This window comes from Chionomys nivalis, chromosome 8 (assembly GCF_950005125.1).
Source record: "Chionomys nivalis chromosome 8, mChiNiv1.1, whole genome shotgun sequence".
Classification (NCBI taxonomy): domain Eukaryota; kingdom Metazoa; phylum Chordata; class Mammalia; order Rodentia; family Cricetidae; genus Chionomys; species Chionomys nivalis.
This window is the reverse complement of record NC_080093.1, coordinates 39,136,879-39,161,969: the sequence shown is the minus strand read 5'-3', so window position 1 is coordinate 39,161,969 and position 25,091 is coordinate 39,136,879. Positions and strand designations below refer to the sequence as shown.

General features: G+C 43.6%; 1 protein-coding gene across 2 annotated transcripts in view; it reads left to right on the top strand.

Moving 5' to 3' along the window:
* Window positions 1-25,091, top strand: part of Trpm6 (transient receptor potential cation channel subfamily M member 6) — a 156,734-nt gene that overhangs the window by 73,054 nt on the left and 58,589 nt on the right. For both annotated transcript variants that reach the window (XM_057777855.1, XM_057777854.1), the window contains exons 16-25: window positions 963-1,243; window positions 2,827-3,055; window positions 6,939-7,091; window positions 8,821-8,967; window positions 10,059-10,187; window positions 11,404-11,655; window positions 13,996-14,170; window positions 14,368-14,482; window positions 16,414-16,607; window positions 22,518-22,650. In XM_057777855.1, coding sequence (XP_057633838.1) covers window positions 963-1,243; window positions 2,827-3,055; window positions 6,939-7,091; window positions 8,821-8,967; window positions 10,059-10,187; window positions 11,404-11,655; window positions 13,996-14,170; window positions 14,368-14,482; window positions 16,414-16,607; window positions 22,518-22,650 — 1,808 coding nt within the window. The remainder of the gene's footprint in view (window positions 1-962; window positions 1,244-2,826; window positions 3,056-6,938; window positions 7,092-8,820; window positions 8,968-10,058; window positions 10,188-11,403; window positions 11,656-13,995; window positions 14,171-14,367; window positions 14,483-16,413; window positions 16,608-22,517; window positions 22,651-25,091) is intronic.

Genomic DNA, 25,091 nt, shown 5'->3' with positions numbered 1-25,091 from the left:
AAGCTTTTGCCTAAGAATTTCCATGGAAATCATATACTAATCATATACGTAATAGTGTTTGCTATGATGCCTCAAATTACAAGTGCTTATTTAAAAACCTTTATTAGTCTCCAAGCATTTTGATGAGTACGTGGTTAGGTGGGGAGATAAATAAAATGGTGACGGAGAAATGGTTCCACATTTCTTAAGGTGCTAACTATTATACTGGACACTGAGTCAGAGACAGGAAGCCGTACAAAGAGACACAGGGAGTTTGAGTGGCATGCTAGTTGAGCACAGGGTCAGTTTGCCAGGGGGATAATGCTCATTGTTACCAGAATAAAATAAAGCAAAGGGACCCTTCTGAAAGTATGCAGGCAACACTAGTGATGCTCTTCAAAGGACCAATGACAAATCAAGTCGTTAAGGTAAAAGTAGAGAATATTTAAAATAAAAGTCTTACTTATCCAAATAAATTAAAGTGCAAATTGTGCTTGCTGGTTTATCTTAGCGATATTCCACATGCTCTTGAGATAAGGACTCACCACGGAGTCGGGACTGTTTTTAAGCTTAGTCCTCAGGGCCTTCTAAGTCCTGTGTTGTAGCTCAATAAAGCATGCTTTTTAAAAAATAGTTCTAAGAATTGAATTCAGGGTTTTGTGCATATCAGTTGGCCACTCTGCCACAGAACTACAGCCCCAGCTGATTGCTTTTGTATGCCTTATACAGTGGGCACACCGTCAGTTTCTACTATGGTGGATATCTAGGCTTTTTGTTTGTTTGGCTTTTTTTCTTCAGTGTCAGGATCCAGCATAGGTAGTAATTATCTTAAAAAGTATCCCTGGGAGGAAGAGAGGGGAATGGAGAAAAATGTATAGCTCAATAAAAACAATTTTATAAGTATCTCTAGGATACTTGCTGTGTTATACTTAGCAAAGTAATATGCACAGGAATATTCAGGACTTTGTTCTCCTTTGCTACAGGACAAGCCTGGAGACTCTCATAAATCAAAGAAGAAGTCAAAGGACATTCACAGCCTGTCGGAGGACCCCGAGCCAGCTGGCTTTGTCTACCCATACAATGAGCTGCTGGTGTGGGCTGTGCTCATGAAGAGGCAGAAGATGGCCATGTTCTTCTGGCAGCACGGAGAGGAGACCACAGTCAAGGCAGTCATTGCTAGCATTCTCTATAGAGCCATGGCCCGGGAAGCTAAGGAGAGCAACATGGTGGATGATACCTCAGAGGAGCTGGAAAATTACTCAGAGTAGGTCTTCTCTCTTCACTTCACACCAAGCAGCAACGCTTTATAGAAAGTGTAGACACTCCTTTCTTCCTCGCTTTGCCATAGGATAAAGGGATTTTTTTTTTTTTTAGAATTGTGTATTTTAGTCAAGCATCCCCCAAGGAACAGAACCAGTATGGTGTATAGATAGTTAAATGGGAGGGACTAGTAAGAGAATTGACTTAAGTGGTAAGTGATTCTGGTAGCTGAGAAGACTGTGTTGACCCTGGAGACCATGGAAGCTAGAAACATGGCTAAGTCCATGTCCAGAGGCCCCAGAACCAGGGAATCTATGGTAGGATCCTCAGTTTAAGGCCTTTGAACTGGGGGAGGCTGTTGCTGTTGTAACCGTGGAATCTTCAGACTGCATAACCTGGACTATTGATGTCTAGGGCATACGACAGGTGTCTCACCTCTCAGGGGCAGAGGTCAGTTCACTCCCTGTACTGAACCTTTGTGGGTTCCTGGAGGACCGGGTGGTGGCCATCCAACTAGAAAAGGGATCTTCTTCGTGTAGCCCGCTCAGACTCCCATGCTAAGCCCTGGAAACACAATCTCAGACACAACGTGATACTGATTTCTAGGTATTCTTCGATCCTGCTCACCCAGCAGCCAACGCTGACTATCACACTCTACACTTCTTGCACTCTTGTAATAAAGGGTTCCTGAAGATTTGCAGGAACTCTGTGGAATGAAGGAGAGAGGTGACCTTCCAGTGAGGAGCACTGAGTCCCAGGGGCAACTCTTTGCATTGTGTAGGTCAGCCGACTTGATTTTAGCCTTTAGTTCCTTAAGGAGAGTTAATGATTTTTGAAACAAATCATTTAGAAAGCCCTCTGGAGCTCCAAAGTCTTCGATGTCGTTAACTTGGCTGCTTACCTTAGGAGTTCTTCAGGCTGGAGAAGCGAATACACACATTGTAGTAAAGAATCAGAAGGCAACTGGTGGGAATGAGAAAGAGGACAGATGCTCCCTTTAATCTGATTACTGAAGTCCTTGGGTGGAGGGAAGCTCAGAGAATGACAGAAGTTAGTCTATAGCTTGATTGACAGACCTAGAGAATTTCTGGAAAAGAAAGCCTCCTGGAATTTCCTGAGGGTTTCTGGGTCTAGATTCTTAAGTACTTAAGGATTTTATAAAAATAATAGTAATAATAATAATAGTCATAGAAATATGGCGCCACAATGTTTCTTGGACACAGTGTTTCCTGTCAGAATTTCTCTCTGAAGTCATATCATGTAGATTCACCCACTCCAGGATGAATATAAGACATATACAGCATGGAATGGCTTCCAACACAAACATTAAATTCTACTTTGGGCTACCAGGAAAATAGGACACACTATCTACCTTCCATATCAGAGACAGATCTGTTTCTGAGCAGCTGTGGTAGCTTCTGACAGCTGAGATGAATTGGCTGTTTTATTTTTTTTTTCTTACATAGCCTTATTTTGTTTTGATCACACAGTCCAACTGGTGTGTTCTGTGTGGCGTGGTCCATCTTTGAAGACATTTCTGGGGCTCTGACCAGCCTTTTGTGTTCTCTGTTCACCACTGTTCTTTAGGCAGTTCGGCCAGCTTGCCCTGGATGTATTAGAGAAGGCCTTCAAGCAGAACGAGCCAATGGCCATGAAACTGTTGACCTATGAACTCAAGAACTGGAGCAATTTCACCTGCTTGAAGCTGGCAGTGTCTGGAGGACTACGTCCCTTTGTGTCACATTCTTGTACCCAAATGCTGCTGACAGACATGTGGATGGGACGTCTGAAAATGAGGAAAAATTCCTGGCTGAAGGTACATTCTTTTCTGTACGTCACATCATCAGTGTAGTGAGAAGGTCAGTGCTTCTGAGTTCCACATGGGTCCTCTGGCAAACAACACCTTCCGGCAGGTGCATGGATCATCCCACCCCTCAGGGATCTCTAAACGACTTTCCCACAGGGACTTTTCAAAACTTGATGATTGTCCTGCCCTGCCACCACAGAGCCATTCTCCTGTGAAGGCGATCAGAGTCCCAAGCAAACAAAAGCGACACTTCTCTGTGCCGAATGACAGTGTCTGAGCATTCCACAGGGGTTGGATGCATTGCTCACTTATAGAATGCTTGAACAGCATCTACAGGTCTTGGGTTTGGTCCCCAGTGCTACAAAATTAATAAATATTAATAGATAAGAAACTAGATAGAATTAGCAATTTTTACTGCATTCCCCCTCCAGTGTGTTGCTTCAGGGACTCCGTGGTTGTTTAATAAGGCTCTCCTCTAGCAAGTGTTCACGCCATTCTCCACATCTAAATTAGCCTCTCCAGGTATCTAAAATCAAGGGCACTTAGATTCAGTGCCCAAGATTTATGTTTACTGTGGAGCCTAAGCCTAAAGTTTTCCATTTGGTTAACCTCAAAGTGCATGTATTGATGAAATCAGCAGAAGAGGATGTAGCTCCACGTTAAGAGCTTCACAAGACTGTATTTGTCATTTCAATTGTGTTCTTTTCACAATGATCAAATACACAGTATATCTTAAATAGAATGGCTTTGATAAAAATATAAACAGTTTTAGGAGACAAACTATAGAAATCTCAAGAAAATAATTATTGCATAAGATAGGAAAAGCTGTGTGTGTTTTAATTTCTGCCAATGAGATTAGAGAAATAAAATACCAGAGAAAAAGCCATCATTTCCCAAAATTCTCCTTTGATCCACTTTGACTCCAGAGGTGAAAGTGACGAAACAGAGTTGGGATGGGTCTGCCTCAACTTACCCAGCTCTCTGGAAGCAGCTGCTTGTAAATTCCTGGTTATAGGAAGGCTGCAGCTGGGAGCCTGAGGTAGCGTTTGCCCCGTACAGTACACACATTAACTTCCAGAAATGCGGACCCTGGGAACTTAGTGGAGTTTTGTCTTTTAAATACTTCATAATGTGAGAGGGGCATGTGTGTGTGTGTGTGTGTGTGTGTGAGAGAGAGAGAGAGAGAGAGAGAGAGAGAGAGAGAGAGAGAGAGACAGAGACAGAGACAGAGAGACAGAGGCAGAGAGACACAGAGAGACAGAGATTGGTTCAAGCAAGGCAAGTCTCAGTCTCAATGTTTTCCGCCAAACATGCATGCATTGGTTACTAGGCTGAGGTTGTTGGCTGTATGAAGTCTCAAGCTCCACCAACCGTTATTCTCAGGCACCAAAAGTCCAGTTATCCACGCTGACCTGTGAACTTCTGAAGCACATTTGCAAACAGTTTTGTAATCCACACTCCCAAGCGGATGAGATTGCAGGAGCACCATGGAGAGCTATGGAATACTGATTTAAATCATGTAGTACGTCAGGCTCCAACCTCTCCTTGGGAGTAGGTTGTCTGCAGTTCTGTGCGGTGGAATGCTGCTTCTCCAGGGCAGTGGGATCAGAGGTTTTCCTGGAAGTAGAATTAACATGGTGCTGTCACTGTGCGCCTGGCTACGGAGTTTTTACACTCGGAGGAACAACATATTCGGGACAGAAATCATGATTGTGTTAGAACTAAAGCCTAGAGAATCTTCACAGACCACAACTTAAAACAGCCCATTTAAGCATGGGAAAGAAAGCAAGGTTGGCAAGCCTTTGACTTCACCTACTAAACTAGTAAGGCAGGCTGGCAGGTGAATTTAACTTTTGGTCAGGGAACTCCAGGATACTGAGATATAACGCTAGTTGAAAGACAGAGCATCCACCAAGTTGGATTTCACAAAATGTAGTCAATATTTTAAACCATTTCTCTTGAAAGGCTGTAAAAATTAAACACAAAAATTCCTTTCAAAAGACTGTTAATGTGCAAAGTATGGTGGCCCAGTGAAGAATGCTTGAGCTGTTTCCTAGGGCTTCCTGGCAGATGATAGTTTATACACGATGAAAAGTGAATCTTCTATATTCTAAAGTCTATGAGATAAAAGTCAATATGTTTGTTTATATGGTAATTTCTATTTAATGGCTTTAAATTATTAAAATATTGTAGTCACCACAAAATAATACTTATATATATATTTATTGTCTTTAAAAAAGAAAACAATCTTTTTTCATTATATATACCAATTCAAGTTCCCACTCCTTCTCCTCCTCCCATTTCCTCCACATACCCTTCCATTCCACCTTCATCCAATCCTCAGAGAAGGTAAGGAACATTGCATTGTGGAAGGTCCAAGGCCCTCCCTACTATATCTAGGCTGAGCAAGGTATCCATCCAAGGAGAACATGTTCCCCCAAAGCCAGTACAAGCAGTAGGGATAAATCCTGGTGCCACTGCCAGTGACCCCTCAGTCTGCCTCAGCCATGTAATTGTTAACCACATTCAGAAAGACTAGTTTGGTCCTATGCTTGTTCCTTCCCAGTACGGCTGGAGTTGGTGAGCTCCCATTAGCTCAGGTAGACTGTTTCAGTGGGTGAACCCATCATGGTCTTGACCTCTTTGCTCATATTCTCACTCCTCTCACTCTTCAACTGGACATTGGTCCAGTGCTCCAATGCGGGTCTCTGCCTCTATTTCCATCAGTTGATGGACAAAGGTTCTATGGTGATATTTAAGATATTCATCAGTCTGACTACAGGGAAAGTCAATTTCTACCTTCTTGCTTAGGCACAGGTGTCCCAGGGGAAATAAGTGTGATATATGTACTTTTAAACTTTTTTTTCAAGACAAGGTTTCTCTGTGTAGCTTTGGAACCTGTCCTGGAACTTGTTCTGTAGACCAGACTGGCCTCAACAGAGATCTGCCTGTCTCTGCCTCTGGAGTGCTGGGACGAAAGGCGTGCAGCACCAATGCCCAGCTGTATTTTTAAACTTTTAAGTTGGGACTGAAGAGATTGTACAGTGGTTAAGAGCACTGACTTCCCCTTCCAGAAGATGTAAATTTGATTTTCAGCACTGACATGGCTGCTCATGGCAGTCTATAGCTCCAGTTCCAAGGTGTCTGACAACTCTCTTCTGGCCTCTGTGGGCATTGCATGTGCTGTCCACCATATTGTGCATAGATACACATGGAGGCAAACAATTATACACATAAAAAAATTAAAAAAATCTTTTAAGCATATTTACAATTTTTAATTTTACTCCTTATAAAAATTATATTTAATGTTTTACATGTTTTTAAAGACAGATTCATTTATTTTTACTTATATATGTGAGAGTTTGCTTTCATGCATGTATGTGTACCACATGCGTGCTTGGTGCCAACAGAGGCCAGAATAAAGGCATCAGATCTTCTGGAACTGGAGTTCTGCTATCACCTGTTATGAACTGACATGTAGGTGCTGGGAACTGAACTGAGCTCCTGTGAAAGAGCAACCAGTGCTTTGGACCACTGAGACATCTTTCTAGCCCTTACATTTTCCTCTTTAATGTTAACGTTAAATTCCACCACTAGGTTTTTTTATATTATCTGTCTGCGTAGAGCTGGACCTTGTTACTTGGTGAATCTTATATTTTTGCCTTTGCAATCAGCTGTGCACCAACTCCTCTCTGTCCACCTTTGCACAGAGCTGAGGGACACATCTGTAGAACTGAAATAGATGTAGACTATATAACTATATGTAGACTCGGGATAGAAACTGAGCCGGGAGTGGATGGGATATCTATACACACGCATTCTTACATCTGTTGCTCAGACAGTGCATGTGTCCTTTGTCCTCTGCTCATCCTTCGTCTCCTTTCCTTTGCAGATCATCATCAGTATCCTTTTACCACCCATGATTTTGACATTGGAATTTAAAAGCAAAGCTGAGATGTCACATGTCCCACAATCCCAGGATTTCCAGTTTACGTGGAATAACAGCGACCAGGATCTCAGTAACACCAAAGAAAGTGCTTGTGTGGTGAGTACACTTCTGTAGTAAATTGGGTTTCCATCGTGTAACTGTGAGCAGAGATGCACAAGCATGGAGCTTATCTGTAACAGGCATCTGTTCAATAAAACGTTCGCCTTTTTACTGTTAACAGGGTATTTATTAACCCCACCCCCGGTACACACCTCTCTGTGTGTAGCTGCATTTCCCAGAATGGCTTTGAATTTCTGGCCAGTGTTTCCGTCCAGTGAAGTTACATATTACCCTGAGGCTACACATTACTCTAAAAGCCCAGGACTGATTCATCAATCAAGCATATAATTCTCCCCGTGTAATCCCCATCTCGTTATATACGAGTTAGGTAGAGCATGTAAGCAAAGTATCCCATTTCTGCTTCAAAGACAAAGTCATTGTGTCCAACAGCTGTCTCAGCATTGCTCTGAGAGGGGCAGAATGGATCAGCTTACCACTTTAAGGCCTCCATCAACACCGCCACACACCCCTATGGTTCTCATCTGTAAAGACACATTTAGAATTTGTATTGATGGGCCTGAGAGAGTGGGTGAGGGTACTTGCTGCCAAGCCTGGCATCCTGACTTCAAGCCCTGACCTCACACAGAAGAAGGCAAGGACTGACTCTGAGAGGTTGTCCTCTGACCTCCACACACACGCTGTGACACGCGTGTACCTCCCAAACAAATGGGACAAGATTTTTGTTGATCCTCCCATGTCTCATCCTTCTCATCCAATGGCTGTGGGTGGTTTCGCTTGGGTTCTGGATGTGTGCTCTTCCCTGGCCTGACGATCCCATTCCCAGCAGCTGACTGTCTGCCTGGGGTCCAGGACGCTGGGAATGCTCTCTGCTCCCACTCTGACCATGACTCCTAAAGCTGCCCTTTGCCCCAAGGTGTGATAAATATCTTCAGTGTAAGGTAAACACTTACACTGAATGAAGTGCCTTTAATATCTTGTCTGATGTGCTTTGGCATGTAATGACATATTTATTTAAATATTATTTATTCTCCAAGTACTAAATACGAAGGTTAACTCTGATGAGTGTTTTTTGGCTAACAGTTGTTGGTGCCTGGTTGAGCATCTGCATTCTGATACCCTGGAGATACGCCTCTTCCCTGTCATTAAGGAGAACGTAGACCAGCATGGCCATCAAGACCAGAAGGGACAAGGATGCCAGGCAGGATCAGTAACAAAAGATACGGAAAGGAAAAGAGGGATTTTAAATAAATAATTGAACAGGAGGCATGGGCAAGAGAGAAATAGAGACAGCAAACCTGACTGAGAATTAATGGTTTGCTCAGGGATGACATTGCCCACCATGGGCTGGGCCTCCTTATGTAGATCAGCAATCAAGAAAGTGCCCTACAGACATTCCCACAGGCCAATGTGATGAGGCAATTCTTCACTTGAGGGTTCCTTTTCTCAGATATGTCAAGTTGGTAGCTGAGATTAGCTGTCTCAGCAAGAAGTAAAGATGGCAGACTGTGGTGGTGCAGGCCTTTAATCCTGGCACTGGAGACGCAAAGGCACGGAGATCTCTGTGAGTTCCAGGACAGCTAGGGATATATAGTAAGACCATGTCTTCGAAAGCTTGAGGGTGAGAGGGGATATATTTATTGCTGTTTATTATTCTTAGTGGTAGCAGAGGATCTGGGAATTGAACCCAGGACTTTACACAAATAACACATGAGTTTTACCACTTTGTTACACCCTCTAGTCTATACCATTATTGCTTATTTTTCAGATAAACTATGATTTGGAAAGAGGCCCTGATGAGAAACAGGATGAAAATGTGCACTTCGACATCAGAAATGGACCCCAGAGCCTCCCCTGGACAAGGAGAGTCTACGAGTTCTACAGCGCCCCCTTTGTGAAGTTTTGGTTTTACACGGTTCGTCTCATTACAGTAATGTTAATGATAATTAGTGGCTTACGATAATGTTACTAATGGTATGTCTTTTTTGTTAACCCGAGATAAAAATGTAAGAATTTCATTAAAAAACAAACAAAGGAAATGGGGGATAGGAAAGTAGGCAGATGACAGGGTTGGAAGAAGACAAAAAAAGTCTCTCTCTGTCTCTCTCTTTCTGTGTGTGTGTGTGTGTGTGTGTAGACTTTAAGTTCTGAATGAGCAACACTTTTTTCTCAACAGGAGCGATCCTTGATTGCTTTTCACCATCTTTTTCTAAAATGTCTATCTATCATCTATCTATCTATCTATCTATCTATCTATCTATCTATCTATCTATTATCTATCTACCTACCTCTATATCTATCTATCCATCCATCCATCCATCCATCCATCCATCCATCCATCCATCCATCCATCTATCTATCTATCTATCTATCTATCTATCTATCTATCTATCTATCTATCTATCTATCTATCATCTATCTACCTACGTCTATCATCTATACTTAGCGTCCAGAAGACAGTTCCAGATACTCTGGAACTTGAGTTACAGGCAGTTTTGAGCTGTGCTTGGATTAGTTGTTCATGCAAGAGCAGTATGTGCTCTTAACTGCTGAGCAGTTTCTTCATCTCCCTAGCCAGATTAATACTTACTCATTATAAAATAACACTTTAGTGGTAGTGAATATCAACTTACTGTGAAGATAAGCATCCATGGATACTGCTCATCTGGCAATCTTGATATACATATTTTCCAAGCCGAAACTAGAGGGAAGGCATGCATTTCTTTCCTGGTCTGTTACTAGCTTGCCAGTGCACACGCTGCAGAGGTTAGTGCTAGTAGGATAGCATCCTCTCCCTTTACTGGCAAACAGTGATTATCATTCATAGACCGTAGATACTTACGTTTTCCTTGACCTCGGGTCATCAAGGATCAGAAGTGAGTCCCCAGTTATATTTTCATATTGTCATGTAGAAGTCTGATACTTCTAGGCTCTGTCTGCAGAGCTCTGTTTGGCATTCTTTGTGGTCTCTTGAGCTCACATCCGGGGAATGTGTGTCCCTCACAGATGGCTTATCTGGCATTCCTCATGCTGTTCACTTACACAGTGTTGGTGGAGATGCAGCCCGAACCCATCGTGCAAGAGTGGTATGTTATCATTTACATCTTCACCAATGCCATCGAGAAGGTCAGAGAGGTGAGTGCGCCTTCTGTGTCTTCTCCATGCCCATGGAAGAGGAGTTCTAGGCCCTGGGGATGAAAATGGCCTTCTGTCAAGTGTGTGATGGAGAGAGAGAGAGACTATACTGAATCCAATTTTGCTATGAGAAGGTTGCTCAGGGAAAAGTTTCTGGCTTCATTCCTTTATCCTCACCAAATATTTCTGCTGAACTTTGAAAACAGCCATTTTGAAGCACAATCTTATTGTGCTTGTTACTCAAGGAGCAATAGGCAGCATCCTTTATTTGTTATTGAGCTCTCCGACTGCTTGCTTCCCATGATGCAGCTTTCTTGGTGACATGGATTTTTAATCACCTAGCCTTACCTCATATTGTCAGCTTTACCCAATAGAGTGACACATGAACGGCTAAAGTTGCATAATATGTAAGGAATACACTCACAGTAGAAGGAAATTCCTAGTCAACTCCCTTGAAAACTGAAGCTGGATATTCTGCTGGGAGAAGAAGACCAAGGGTTGAAGAAACTAAACATTTTTATTTCTACTTTGCCACTGGCCATTTAAAAGTTAGCGTTCTTAGTGAAATTTTATATATAATTCCAAGTAGTTATGACTTTGACTCTCCCAGATGTGTGTTCGTGTCTCTATATGTCTATACATTTGTCTTGTTCCAGTGGTAATTTGGCCAACATTCTATGCTCAGTAAGCATCTTCTTAGACTGCAACGCCTGCTAAGGATCTTTATAGCCAAGAAACACTATCTGAATTCTCCCATGATTTTTATGTTTTAGGGAAAACAAGCTTCGTGTTTACATTGCAGCGTGTCTGCTACAGTAGGGCATGGGAAGTGTCTTATTCTCGTGAGTCCCAACACCAAGTTCTTAGTGGTTTGCCAAGAACTCACTTAGTAGCAGCTGCAGGAGCTCACATGACTGCTGGGTTTCCAGTCAGAATTCCTTGCCGTCGGCTCATGGAGTAGAATGATGGTTAGGCAGAGCCACGGCAGTGGTGAGCTCTGAAACGGTCTGGTGTTGATGTAAAATTTGGTAGGAATTGTTTTACTCTTTAAATGATGGGTTAATGAATTTAAAAAGATGCTACTGATGGTATCCCCCTCCAGCTATGGTTTTGGTGCTTGAACCCAGGGTCTTTTGTGTCAGAGACGAGTGCTGAACCACTCTCCTCCACCCCCAGTCCTGTACCCTTCTTTAAATTTTCCTCTTTCTCCATTTAGATATGCATTTCAGAACCAAGCAAGTTTACTCAAAAGGTGAAGATGTGGTTGAGCGAATACTGGAACCTAATAGAAGCCGTGGCTATTGTCCTGTTTTTAGTGGGTTTTGGCCTAAGGTGGGGAAGCCCCCCTTTACACACTGTAGGAAGACTCATCTACAGCCTAGACATCATATTCTGGTTCTCTCGGCTCATGGACTTCTTCGCTGTGAATCAACGTGCAGGTCCATATGTGACCATGGTTGCAAAAATGGTATGCATATCATATTTTATACACAAATGTCCCTTTTCAGTGGCTCCACTGTCGTGTTTCGTATCTCACACTTTAACTTTCTCTCTTGTGATGTATGCATGTGTACACACGTATGTTTGTGGGTGTCCTCACCCGTGTTTGCATGTGTAGAGGGTGGACATCAGTGTCGAGCGTCTTCCACCATTGCACATGTTCTTGTTGTCTTTCTGTTGCTGTGAAATGACAGCATGACCAAGGCACCTTAGGAAATAAAGAGCTTGATTTGGGGCCTCATGCTTCCAGAGGACTAGTGTCCCTGGGGAGCAAGGCAGCAGACAGTCAGGCCTGGCACCGGAGCAATAGCTGAGAGCTCACATCTGATCCACGAACACCCGACAGACAGAAAGTTAACTATGATATAAAGCCCACCCCCAATGGCACACCTCTTCTATCAAGGCCACACCTCCTAATCCTTCCCAAACAGTTCCACCAACTGGGGACCTAACATTCAGATCTATGAGCCTATAGGGGATATTCTCATTCAAACCACCATAGCGCTCACCTTAGCTTTTGAAACAGACACTACTTAATGAACTTGAAGCTCACTGTTTTATTCAGACTGGCTGGCTAGTGAATTCCCAGGATCCATCCTATGCCTGGTTTTTATATGCTTTCTGGGAATCCCCTCTCAGGTCCAGCAAGCATTTTAACACTGAGACATCTCCCTAGCTCACCAGTTAAATGTTTGAATAGTTCCAAGAGGCATAGCGACTCATATCTGGCTAACCATAAACTTGTATATAAAATGGGCCTGGAGAGCACCTTAGGTAGTTAATAGGAGCACTTAGTTTAGCCTTTTGTGAGGATTGCCAATATGAGATTGAGTCACATTAGTCTTTGATTTGTGCAAGGCCACCACCACGACTGTTTCTCTGAAAGTACTGATTCATCTTTTGTCACTCACTCTCTTACTCCTAAGTAGTACCATTATGTACCACACACACATGGTGCCAGGTATTCTGTATATATTAACTCACTATGTTTGTAGCAACTTAATGAAATAAGTAGTGTTATCTATTTTTTATACAAGAAAATGTACATTAAGTAAATCCCTCATGAGCATATGTGGGGGATCCAAGCTCCCAAAGTAGATGGCTTGGCTCTAGTCTGTGCACTGAGCTTGCTGAACAATGTACCAGGTTTTGCCATCTGGCAATTTGAAAGTACCAAAAGATCTACCGCCTATGTGTACAGTATCAAGATTGTATTGCATTTGCTTCTAGAATACAAGGAAAGATATTATTCTGGAGGGTCAGGGGAACACAGAAATAAAGGAAGGCAGAAGGAGAAGGCCCTGAAGAGCCTCCAGATGGACCTCATTGCTTCTGCTTCCATCTCTCTCCCCTTCTTAGCTTCCTCCTCCTCTTTTCCTAATCCTTTTCCTTTTGGTTGGAGTGGGGATTGAACCTAGGTCCTCATGCATGAGAGGCAGACACTGTACTGCTGAGACCCAGCCCAGCCTTCAGAGTTTCTTCTTCACCACTTTTTTCTTTGACCATAGACACATCCTTTGATTTTGCTAAGGCCACATTTGTTAGAGGAGTTATCTGAGATAAAAGTACATCCCAGTGATGTGGCACAAGGTCTCTTCTCCCGGAAGCCAGCTTTGATGGGTTTTCCAAGTACTGACTCCAGGATACAGAATTTCATCTTTGTGTGGCATAGCCATGCCACCTCACCCCTTCCAGGGTCTCCTTTGTCCGCGACAGTTCAGTGCTGTGTAAAAGCTCGGGCAAAGCCACTGGTGTCCCTCTCCAGACTCTTGGCTACTTGGATCTTTTGTCATTACTGAGTAAGATAAGAAATGTGGAGAAAGTGGAAATGTTGGTGACTTCTGGGTCTGCCACACTGAACAAGTGGGTCGAGTTGATGTATTTTACAAGATGGAGGGAAACTGGGGTAATCAGTGCCGAAGATATTACATGGTTCTAGGGGCTCGGGGAGATAATTCTGGGAACAGTTATTGGAATAGTTTTAATATGTCTTATCCTTTTAAAATATTTTCTAACTAAGTCTTTGATTTAATTGGTCAAAAGTTGGGTGCTAGCCAGCCAAAAGAGTTGGTATTTGATGGCTGCTTCTACAGAATCTTTATTTGTAATTTCTGCACATCATATGACTCCACAGATGTCACTGACCTAAAACACATACCGTGTAGGGAAAAGAAAATATCTTTGCCAGTTATTTTCGGATAGAGGGTTTTAGCCACTGGCTAGACTGCGTAGTGATTTCTAGGTGTGCAATGACAACCTTGAGGGCTTGATGTGTGGTAAATTCTGGTTGTGCTGTGCTGTTTTGCAGGCAGCAAACATGTTCTACATTGTGATCATGATGGCCATTGTCCTGCTGAGCTTTGGCGTGGCGCGCAAAGCCATCCTCTCACCAAATGAGCCTCCTTCATGGCGCCTGGCTCGTGATATTGTTTTCGAGCCATACTGGATGATGTATGGAGAAGTCTATGCTTCAAATATAGATGGTACATTTGGGGTTTGCCCTCATGCAGAATCAGAACCCCTGTAGATACTGAGAGAAAAATGAATCTGGAAAGTATCCATGAAAATCTTTTCATTGTGGAAAGTGTGTGGCATTCTGTGGAGTTGAGGGGCCAAATATTTGCAGAGGGCCCCAGGGCTGTGATTCATCTTACCCCACTCTTGAATTCTTTGTTTTTAGTTTGTGAAAGTGACCCTTCTTGCCCTCCGGGTTCTTTCCTGACTCCGTTCCTGCAAGCTGTCTACCTCTTTGTTCAGTACATCATCATGGTGAACCTGCTGATTGCCTGCTTCAAGTAGGTGACTTTCATCAACTGTGGTCATTTTGTTTATCAAAATATGAGAGCAGTTATACTGAATATGTTCCAATAGATATTGAGTATATGATCTATTTATGTGTGTCCCATGCTATATTACTATGGCTTTAAAGCAAGGGGATGATGAAATTATTGGTAGAAGAGAAGTTGAACTCTTAGATCATAAAAGAGTGAAGTCATAACTGATGTGCGGGAGAGGAGATCTGAGCCGTCGCTGTGTAGGTGGAGTCTTGTAGAATGATGGTTAGAGCTGATGGCTCACCCAGGGTTCTTTGTGTGCTCTTCCCACAAGGCCCCTGTCTGTTCTGCTTCCTTTCTTCTCTCTCACAATTAGCTGCCTCTTCTTAGTCTTCCTTTCTGGCTCAGCTTCTCCATTTCACACTAAAAAAGTCTTGGGCCTAGATCTTGGACCTTTTCCTTTTCATATTGTGCTTTTTTATGTCCATGTTCAGTTTCCCGTATATTTGGGAAATCCCATTTTCATGTCCTGTTTTGCTGACACTCCAGGCTCATCAACCCACTGTCCCCCAAGTGAAAAACTCTTGAACTCCCCTCTATCCCAACATAGACTGATTCCATTTCCAGTCTTTCCAAAATCTATAGGGAAAAAGAAGAGCTTCCCTGGGAAGTCCAACCCACAGTCTTTTCCTGCCTGGCTGCTCCTCTCTTCCTCCTTCTTTTCCTTCCTCTGCATTCTTCCTCCTTTCCTCCCTTTATTCCCCTTCTCTTCCCCGACTCCCTATACAAACAACAACACTCTGAGGAGCAAGCAAGTGCGGTGATTCCAGATCTGACGACTTATTTATCTGGGGGAACACTTTAAGATAGAGTTCTTACTATTAACGACCCTGAGATACTTTGTGATCAACACCACCTGCTGGTGGACAGGCTGAAGTCACCTGTGAATTGAAGACCCAATTGGGACTAGCCTTGAGGGTTTGCAGAACTGCAGGTTAATGGTCTCTCACAATTTCCCATTCCATAGTGTTGAGACAGAGACCAAGGATGTGTTTGGTCTCATGTGCTCAGGTGATGCTGAGTCCAAAAATATCCGCGTTATGTGGAACCTGGAGAATCTGTTAAAGGTTCCCAAGAATTTATTCAGGTATAGGACAGGGACAAATGCTCACTGATACAGAACCAATTAGATGCTGCTGCTGATCCAGCTGCCTTTATCCAGTCATTCTGCCATCTCTCCATCTCTCTGCTTGAACCACACAAGAGAGCATCAGAGCAAGAGAGAGTGCACAACTCTCTTTTCCAGCTTTTTTTTTAAAAAAAGAAAGCAAACCTTTTATTACTTTCTTTTAAAACTGACTTAATATAAGAGAAAATCCAGAGTGCCCACCAGTAGAGACTACCTTAACTGTGAAGCTAACGTGAATAATTTATCAAGTTCCCTTTGGAAGCTCTGGGAAGCTTATTTAAGGAGATCCTTCTTTTTTATGTCTTCTTCATCCATATGATTCTGTTGCAATGCTTCAGTTAGAATAAGTCTTGCATGTGTTGCTTCTGGCAGGTGAGGGATATTTTTTATAAAGGCAATAACGCAGAGGAACATCACACTTGTTTGCAATGAGCTATGTTATAGAAAAGAGCTTCAGAGATGCAGAAGTGCCCCACAGACAGGGCTGAGTGAGACAGGGCAGTTTGTTCCCCACCTAAAATGCTGTCATTTTTCTAATCTCTGATTTCAATGTCTGCATTTTGCTTATTGTTCCAGTTAATGTACTTTGTTATAAAAAGTGCTTATTCTATTTTATTTGATGGAAGAAAAATCATAAGCGAATAATAGTTATTGGCTACCTGCTGATGATTGCTAACCAATCAGAAGAGTTGGGAGATAGAGTCTGTCGCATTTCAGGGTCCCATATTAAAACGTTGTCTCTCGCCCTTTCTACAACCTGCAGCAACATTTACTTAGATATAAAATCCATCTCGAATAAAGTCTGGAAATACAATCGCTATCGCTACATCATGACCTACCACCAGAAGCCCTGGCTGCCCCCACCCTTCATCCTGCTGAACCACATGTGCCTGCTCCTCCGAGGTCTCTGCTGTCGCCCAGGGCCACAGGACCAGGAAGAGGGTGATGTAGGCCTAAGTAAGTTTCTCCAGTGGGGCAGAAGGAATGAGGAAACAAAGGGCAAAGACCCAGGAACTCAAGGAGGGAGGAAGTAAATGCTGGAGACCTGGGTGTTGACAGTTCCAGTGAGGACGTGGCATGAAGGCTCTCAGGGGACACTGGCTGCAGACCGTCGCCTTTGCCTGGGGTCTCAAGATTGTTTTTGGCATCCATAGGCACTGTGATACACACAAGCAGACAAAATACCCATACCCATACACATTCAAATTTAAAATCCTTGGGTATCCTTTTATTAAAGGCAAAGCTAATAATTTACACAAGAATGAGGTGGATGTGCTTGTTTTGTACACAAACAATTTAATGTTGACTATTTATACTTAGCAGTGTAGAGCTTCCTCGGTGTTTATGGATATTTTGATTTTATAATTGTCCGTTTTAAGAATCCCTTTGCCTAAATACACGGACAGTTCCAGTGTGTTGTGTGATTCTTTTGAAACTCAAGTCAGCAACTTAGATAGCAGATTTTAAAATCACACAAGATATTTCAAAGATATTATTTCAGTATTTGTCTGCTGGGGAAAATTACAATTGTTTGCTGTTTTGATAATTAAGCAGTCATGTTTGTCTGTGAGAAGACAATTCTGTCCTTACATCACAGTTCACTGTGTTCCTCACCAGCAGTTGTGTGCATTTGGGGTGTTTTCAGCAGTGGTCACTGAAATTGTCTGCTGTGCTGACAGAGGCTGTCCAGTACTAGAGCGAAGGCCACAATAAAGCCTAGTGATATAGCACCTGAACTCTGCCACACACACCTGAATATACAGCACCCGAGCTCTGCCACGCACACCTAAATATACAGCACCTGAACTCTACCACACACACTGAAAATACAGCACATGAACTCTGCCACACACACCTGAATATATGACACCTGAACTCTGCCACACACACCTGAATATATGACACCTGAACTCTGCCACACACACCTGAATATATGACACCTGAACTCTGCCACACACACCTGAATATATGGCATGGTGAACACTGCTGTACACACCCGATGATACGGCGAAAACTGACGTATACACTGGGTTCGTGAGTTTGACTTTGAGTTAGATGTTAGTTGTTGCACGCTCGCAAACCTTTTATTCTTGTTAGGTTTTTTTTTTCCTCCGTCCTCACACTCAGTTATGTGAGCCCATGTGAGCTGTGACCCGGCTGAGGTAAGCAGAGTCCAGATCACAAGCTTGTGTGCTTTGACGATCTCCTAGTTCATCCTGACTGTGGGATCTGCCCGCCGCTCCTGCCTGCCACATGAGGACTTCACTTCTTCTCACAAGGTGTTTGTGTTTCTATCAAGGAGTAACATGATTGGCGCCAGGCCCTTTTCTAGATCATTCCTATATATACTGGACGTGACAAAGTCACATTTCTTTATTCCAAATATTTAATTCAAAATCTTTCTGAGGGCTTGTCTCCAAGCCTGGCAATTTGAGCTCTTCCCTGGACTCATGCGGTGGGAAGAGAAAATCAGCTTCTGCTGCTTATCTTCTGACCTCCACACATGTACTGTGGCATGCTCGTATGTATGCGTGCATACACATATGTAAACCGACAGCCTTTTAGTTCTCTGAACCAGGAAAGGACTCTTTTGGCCAAAAGTGGCCCAGAAACAGGAGCTCAGGCAAAAGCCGCTTACTTTTTCACTCCATGTAGTTCGACTATCCAAGCATTTTCCTGTAGGTTTTGGAGACTGACTGAAATGGAAGAATAAAAACTGTGTGAGCTCTGAGATACTACTGATTCCAGGAGTCTCGGAAAGGGTCTAGTGCCCTATTTACATGGGCTTAAGGACTCCGTTATCTCCTGCCATGTGTGGTCAGGGGATTGGAAGGACAGTGAGTGCTTGCGGCTCATGGCCCTCTGAATGGCTTTCTTTCTGTTTGAAGAGTTATGCTGAAAAAAAAAAAGAGTTATGCTGCTCTTATTTCTTCTCAAGTGACTTGGCCATTAGAAGGAAGCCAAGAGCAGGCCCCTAGCAGCTTGGCATCCCAGCACTGGAGGTGGGGGGTGAGGGGTGAGTCAGGAGGGTCTTGAATCATGGCCGGCCTGGGCTGCAGGGCAAGATACTGTCTCAAAACACCAAAATAACAAGAAAACAGGCAAATATAAAGGCACAACTGAATTTAAGCTAGTGGCTCATGTTTTGAAATTTCAGTTTCTGGTAGAGAGCTGAACCTGGCTCTCTCTCCCTGGGTAGCTACAATGACCCCAGTACAGTGTGAGACCCCAGAAAAGATTCTAGGCCTAGCTAGGATTGACCAATCCCTGTAGAGGAGCCTTTCTTTTTTAATTAATTAATTAATTATAGATTTCTGCCTCCTCCCCGCCACCGCCTCCCATTTCCCTCCCCCTCTCCCAATCAACTCCTCCTCCCTCAGCAGCCCGAAGAGCAGTCAGGGTTCCCTGTCTTGTGGGAAGTCCAAGGACCTCCCACCTCCTTCCAGGTCTAGTAGGTGAGCATCCAAACAGCCTAGGCTCCCACAAAGCCAGTACGTGCAGTAGGATCAAAACCCAGTGCCATTGTTTTTGACTTCTCAGCAGCCTAGAGGAGCCTTTCTTGGGCTTATAGGGTGGTATCCACAGAAGACTTTTTTAAAAAAATCATTTACTTATTTATTTGTTATACGTGTAGGTGTTTTGAGTGTATGTACATCTGTGTACTACTTGAGTGTCTGACTCAGTTTTTGCTTCATGGCAAGTTCACTCAGCACTAGAACACAAAGAGCAAGATGACTTTATGGGCTAGGAGTGCCACCTCGTGGATAATTTCAGGTACTGCATACACTAAGGTGTGCCTGTTGCTGGCCATGCTCTTGGGAGTTTGAGGAAGCCGGTGTGGGGAGAGAAGTTGGAGTAGGGGATTGGCTGTTGGTGTACATGGGTGGGGGGGCAGGAGTAGGGGATTCGCTGTTGGTGTACATGGGTGGGTGGGGGGGCAGGAGTAGGGGATTCGCTGCTGGTGTATATGGGTGGGGGGGCAGGAGTAGGGGATTGGCTGTTGGTGTATATGGGTGGGGGGGCAGGAGTAGGGGATTGGCTGTTGGTGTATATGGGTGGGGGGCAGGAGTAGGGGATTCGCTGTTGGTGTATATGGGTGGGGGGGCAGGAGTAGGGGATTGGCTGTTGGTGTATATGGGTGTGGGGGGGGCAGGAGTAGGGGATTCACTGCTGGTGTATATGGGTGGGGGGCAGGAGTAGAGGATTCGCTGTTGGTGTATATGGGTGGGGGGCAGGAGTAGGGGATTCGCTGCTGGTGTATATCCTGGGCCTTAAAAACTTCACACTTATAGGACATCAGAGATGGGGACTGTGGGAAACGGTCATTTTTTTTTATGTCTAAAGGATTCTTCTACATCATATAAATCACAAAATAATGTGTGCTTTAGTTGTGAGCACTTTTTTTATAGCTAAACACATTTTTAATTTGAAACTAATACCTTTTTGCTCATTTAATTGGAAAAATAAGTAACCTGTTGCATTATTAATAAATTATGGAGAAAGGTAGTATTTAATTTTTCTTCTGACTTAAGACACAAAAGAACTTTTCAGTTTTATCCTCTTAGGAACATCTCAGCTTCTTGATATTTCCCAAGTTTTAGGAACACATTTAAAGGTGATTTCTGGTCTCATTCCCTGAAAACCAAGGCAGTGTATAAACAAGCCTGCTTAGGTTGGAGAAAGGCCTGCACAGGCCTCAGCACCACAGGGTGAGCGGTCCTTTAATGAGTTAATTACTTCAGGGAAGGTGTGCTGTGCTGACTGGCCTTGGCTGGTAGTTCTCAGGAGGGGTACTTTATCCATGCGTGCACAGCCTGACAAGGCAAGACTTCCTCCCAGAGGCTGTAGCAGCACCCGCAGACTCTGCCCTCCCGTGACTTCGATTTTTTTAACTGTAGATTACTTATCGTCCTTTCAGTAGCTAGAGCAGTTGATGGAGGAAAGGGACAATGCATTCTTTCTCCAGCTGTATATGAATATAGAGATCTTTGGCTAACACACGAGAACATTGCGAGCTATAAAAATATTGAAACGAAAGCATCAGTCTGTCCACATGTTGGTCTTTTTCAAAGAAGAAGGAAGAAAGCGCGGTGTAGCATTCTTAGGTGTTTGCACGTCCCGCTTTTCCGAGAGCGCAGCGGAACAGCTGGTGATGTCCGTCACAGAAGCTTCCGCTTCTTGTTTTCAGTACACGTGGGAGAAAAGGCTTTCGCACTTATGACATGGTTATCCCACAATACCCGAGACTAGATGCTTAGGAAAGAAAAGAGGTTTCCATTTGATCTTTGAATAACCAAGGTTTAGCTGCACATAATTTTGCTTTTGAACGTTTGCAATATTAAAAAAACCTAGAAGACCATGCTGGGTACTGTGACACACACCTGTAAAGCCAGACTTGGGGAGGTGGAAGAAAAGGTGTCTGCGGGTTTGACGTTAGCCTGAGCTACATAGTAAGACTGTTTCATTAAAAATACACAATAAAACAATTTAAAACAAAAGCTCTCAAGTACCAATTCTATAGCATAGAAATTTGAGCAAAATTAGGAAAAAAGGGGCCGGCGTGACAGTTCAGCTTATGACGTGGTTTCCATGCAGGCGTGAGGGCCTGAATGTGATTCTCAGAACCCACGTGACATGACCTGCTCTGGGGATGCATTCGTTTAATCCTCGCACTGGAGGCAGAGACAGGCATTTCCCTTGGCCTCTTGCCATTCAGTCCAGACAAATGTTCCATGTCAGTGAGGGACCTTGATTTCAGGAACACAACCGGAGGGTTGACCTCTGACCTCTACACGTAGGTGCACACATGTGCCCTCCCATGTGTTTATCTTCACTATCAACACACAGGCACAGAAATAGTCACAGAAAAAGGTATGAGTACATAGAATGCATGCAGAGACAATAATGTATTTTTTTATCACTTTTTACCAAAAAAATGAAGAAAAATTATGATCACAGAGCATCAGTAGTACCACTTGTACAAGAGAAATGCAACCAAACACAAAGACACAGTATCAAACTGCAGTTGTGTTATACTAACTGGAGCAGTAATGTGACCTTCACAGCCACCTGCTGCCCCCTCGGTGATCTAAAGTTCATCTGCTGAAGACCCTGTGTGATGCTCATCATGGTGTGAGCAGCTGATCTGCTCCCCCAGTGCTGGGGTTAAAAGAATGCACCTCCGCACAAAGCCATTTTATGTAGGTTCTGGGACTCAAACTCAGGGCCTCCTGCCTGCATGGCAAATATTGCTGGGGACTCAGCTATTACTCCACCCCTCTTCTTAATGGAAAGTTAAAAAGTGATTTCTTACAATTTTTCTATATATAACACATATATCACGGAAAGACATCTGGATCGCCTATGTTATTACTATAGTGTCGGGCCAATGTAGATGGTTGGGAAACCAAATTCTATCTGCAGGTTTTTTGACCGAAGCTGATCAGCATCTGTAGCTCCATCATTCAAGGATTTGGAGGCTGAAGTTCCAAGGTTGCCATCTACTTCTGGCTAGCTTCTAGTGATGGTCTTCTAGTCACATCATAACGTAGTAGACAGGCTCTTGTAGGGAAGGGGAGGTGAGGGGGCAAGGAGCCAGAAGGGGCATGGGGAGCCCTGCATGGAGGGATGGGAGGCAGGAAAGCAGGAGATCTGGGAGAGGCTGGCTGATGTGACCAGCTCATCCTTCCATTCCTGAGGAGGTCCCCATGATCTGGATATCGCCCAATGTCCAACCCTTTCAGCAGCACCAGTGGACCAAGCTTCTGGCACACGAACCCCTAGGGACACAATCCCTAGTGTAAACGGCACTCTCTGTGTCAGCTCCCCAGGAGCAGTTCTTTATATGTGTCATGCTTCTCTCCACAGAGCTCTACCTCACCGAGGACGACTTGAAAAAGCTTTATGATTTTGAGGAACAGTGTGTGGAGAAATATTTCCATGAGAAGACGAAAGGGCTGAACTGTAGTTTTGAGGAACAAATCCGAGTGACATCAGAACGGTAAAGTACCTCTTTCAAATTCCAAAGCTGCTCCCAAATCACGATTGTTCTAGAATGTCTAAAAAGTATTCTTTTAGAAAGGCTCACTTTCAAACCCCAGAGGTCAGAGCTCTGCACAATTTGAAGCATGTATTGCAATATGATTTATCTGTTTATTGGACATTGCTGTGTTCTGAACAGTCTTCCATTTCCAAGAGATCAGTGGAAACAGGAGACAAGGATCCCTGTCTGTTGTACTTTCATCCTGGTGTTTATATGTGGAAGAGTAGAAAACACAAGATAATCAAGGAAGCAGACTGGGGAAACATGCACATTAATGTTGGTCAGTAATAAAAGCCATGAAGAACTGGGCATCATGGCGCACACCTTTAACCCCAGCACTGGAGAGGCAGAGGCAGGCAGATCTCTGTGAGACTGAGGTGAAGCCTGGTCTTCAGAGTGAGTTCCAGAACCGCCAGAGCTACAGAGTGAGACCCTGTCTTGAAAAAAACAAAAACAATAAAATAAAAAGCTGTGAAGAAAATGAGGTAGTTTAAGGACAAAGGAAAGATGAAGAAGAGAGAACTTGCAGCCTGGGCTTTGGATCGTTCTGCTTCACATAATTCGGTCCAGAGAGGTTGCTGGGAGGAGTTTGGAGAGGAGAAGTCTCAAGGGTGACATAGTCAGAGAAGTGACACCCACTGTCGCTGCAGGTCTTGTGTTGGTCCAGCAGCAGCTGTAGACCCTAGCAGGGGCAAGGCAGTGGCTGACTGCCAGGGTGGATTTCTGTAGCGGGCCCTGGCCAGCATTTGCTGGTGGTGTGGCTGGAGACAACCTCACTGCCAAGGAGGGAGAACAGGAGGGTTGAGTCAGCAAGCGCGGCAGCTTAGGTGAGCAAGTTGACCGTGAAGAGAAAGAAAGATGGGGCGTGGGGGCACAGTGAACTGCCTTTGTTATCTATGGAAATGACGGAATAAATGTGTGTGGTTCTAGAAGTGATCTTGCCTGGGTTTTTAGACTATGGGCAGTGGACAAGCCTGCGGGGGAACAGCAGTGAGCACTCAGGTGCTTGCCTCAAAGCTGTGGCTGACAGGGCTTGTGGTTCCTGAAATTTCTGGAAGGGGGGAGGTGTAGGAAGGCCATTCAGAGCTTTGAGTAATGACAACAGATGTGTTGGAGAAAGGGGATGTATTAGGAAACCTAGTGGACGTGTTATTAGAATAATTGCATGCGTATGGCATTGTGTTAAAGTGTGGAAGTGTGCACATGATTTTATGGACTTTTAAAAACAAAATTGTTCTTGCAAGTAGAAGCAAATTGACACAAGTTAAATATATCCCTTCAGTTTTGAATATACATGAGACTGACTATAGAATGTTTAATCTAATTATATGTGTTTTTTTCGATGCCCACCCCCAAATCACATAGATAGATGTGACTTCTTAAGCACAACTTCACTTAAAATAGACGTACACTAGGAACTTTCCAAATGGCTTACAGTAGACATGCCATATTTATGTAATCCTGTATTTTCTTTTGATAATATGTTTACATAGAGATGTCTTTATGCATCTGGTTGAACTTCAGATCAAACTTAATGCTGAGAAGTTGTTGACTATCAAATAAAGATTGTGGACCCATAAAGTTATAATTCACCTCAATAATCTCTTTAGACCATAGTCACATGAACCTTCTCTCTCCTAATTCTGCATAGTCTCTCTGGACAGCTGTGTTTCTGCTGGGCTTTGAGCTTTGTGTGATGTGTCGGCTCTTAGGAGCTGGCAGAGCCAGGACACAGCTCTGCTTCTGCTCCTGTAACTCTATGTTCTTAGAGAAATGTGTCAAACTGCTTTGAGCACTAGTTTTCTTACTTGTGACATAGATAAGAACATAGGCCAATCTCTTAGAGCTGTGTGGATCAGCCTGGGTTAAAGGGATGAGCCAGGCATAGGTGGGTAGAAAGATACAGAGCCACTTAGTTGGGAAAATAGATCACAAATTAGGAGTAAAAAATTTTTTTTTGAAATACTGTATTTGTTACTTCTCATTGCGGTGATGAAATCCCTGACAAGAAGCAAGAGAGGAAGGACTTATTTCTGCTCCAAGTTTGAGGGTGTAATACATCACAGAAGAGGAAACATAGCAGCCGGGGAGCAAGACACCTAGTCACACAGAATCCACAGTCAGGAAGGAGAGAGAGAGAGAGATGAATGCTGGTGTTCAGTTTGGTTTTTCCTTTTTAGTTCGGTCTGGGACCTCTGCCCATGGGATGGTGCTATCCACGTTCATAATAGGTCATCTATAGTTAGAACTCTCTGGATACAGTCTCAAAGGTAAACTCAGGGATATGTTTCCAAGGTGATTCTAAATCCTGTCAAATTGATATCAGCATTGATCGTCATAAATATGAATTCCCCTTTAAGACCCGGAGGGAGATAAAATGAGGTCAGAGCGGCTCCTGC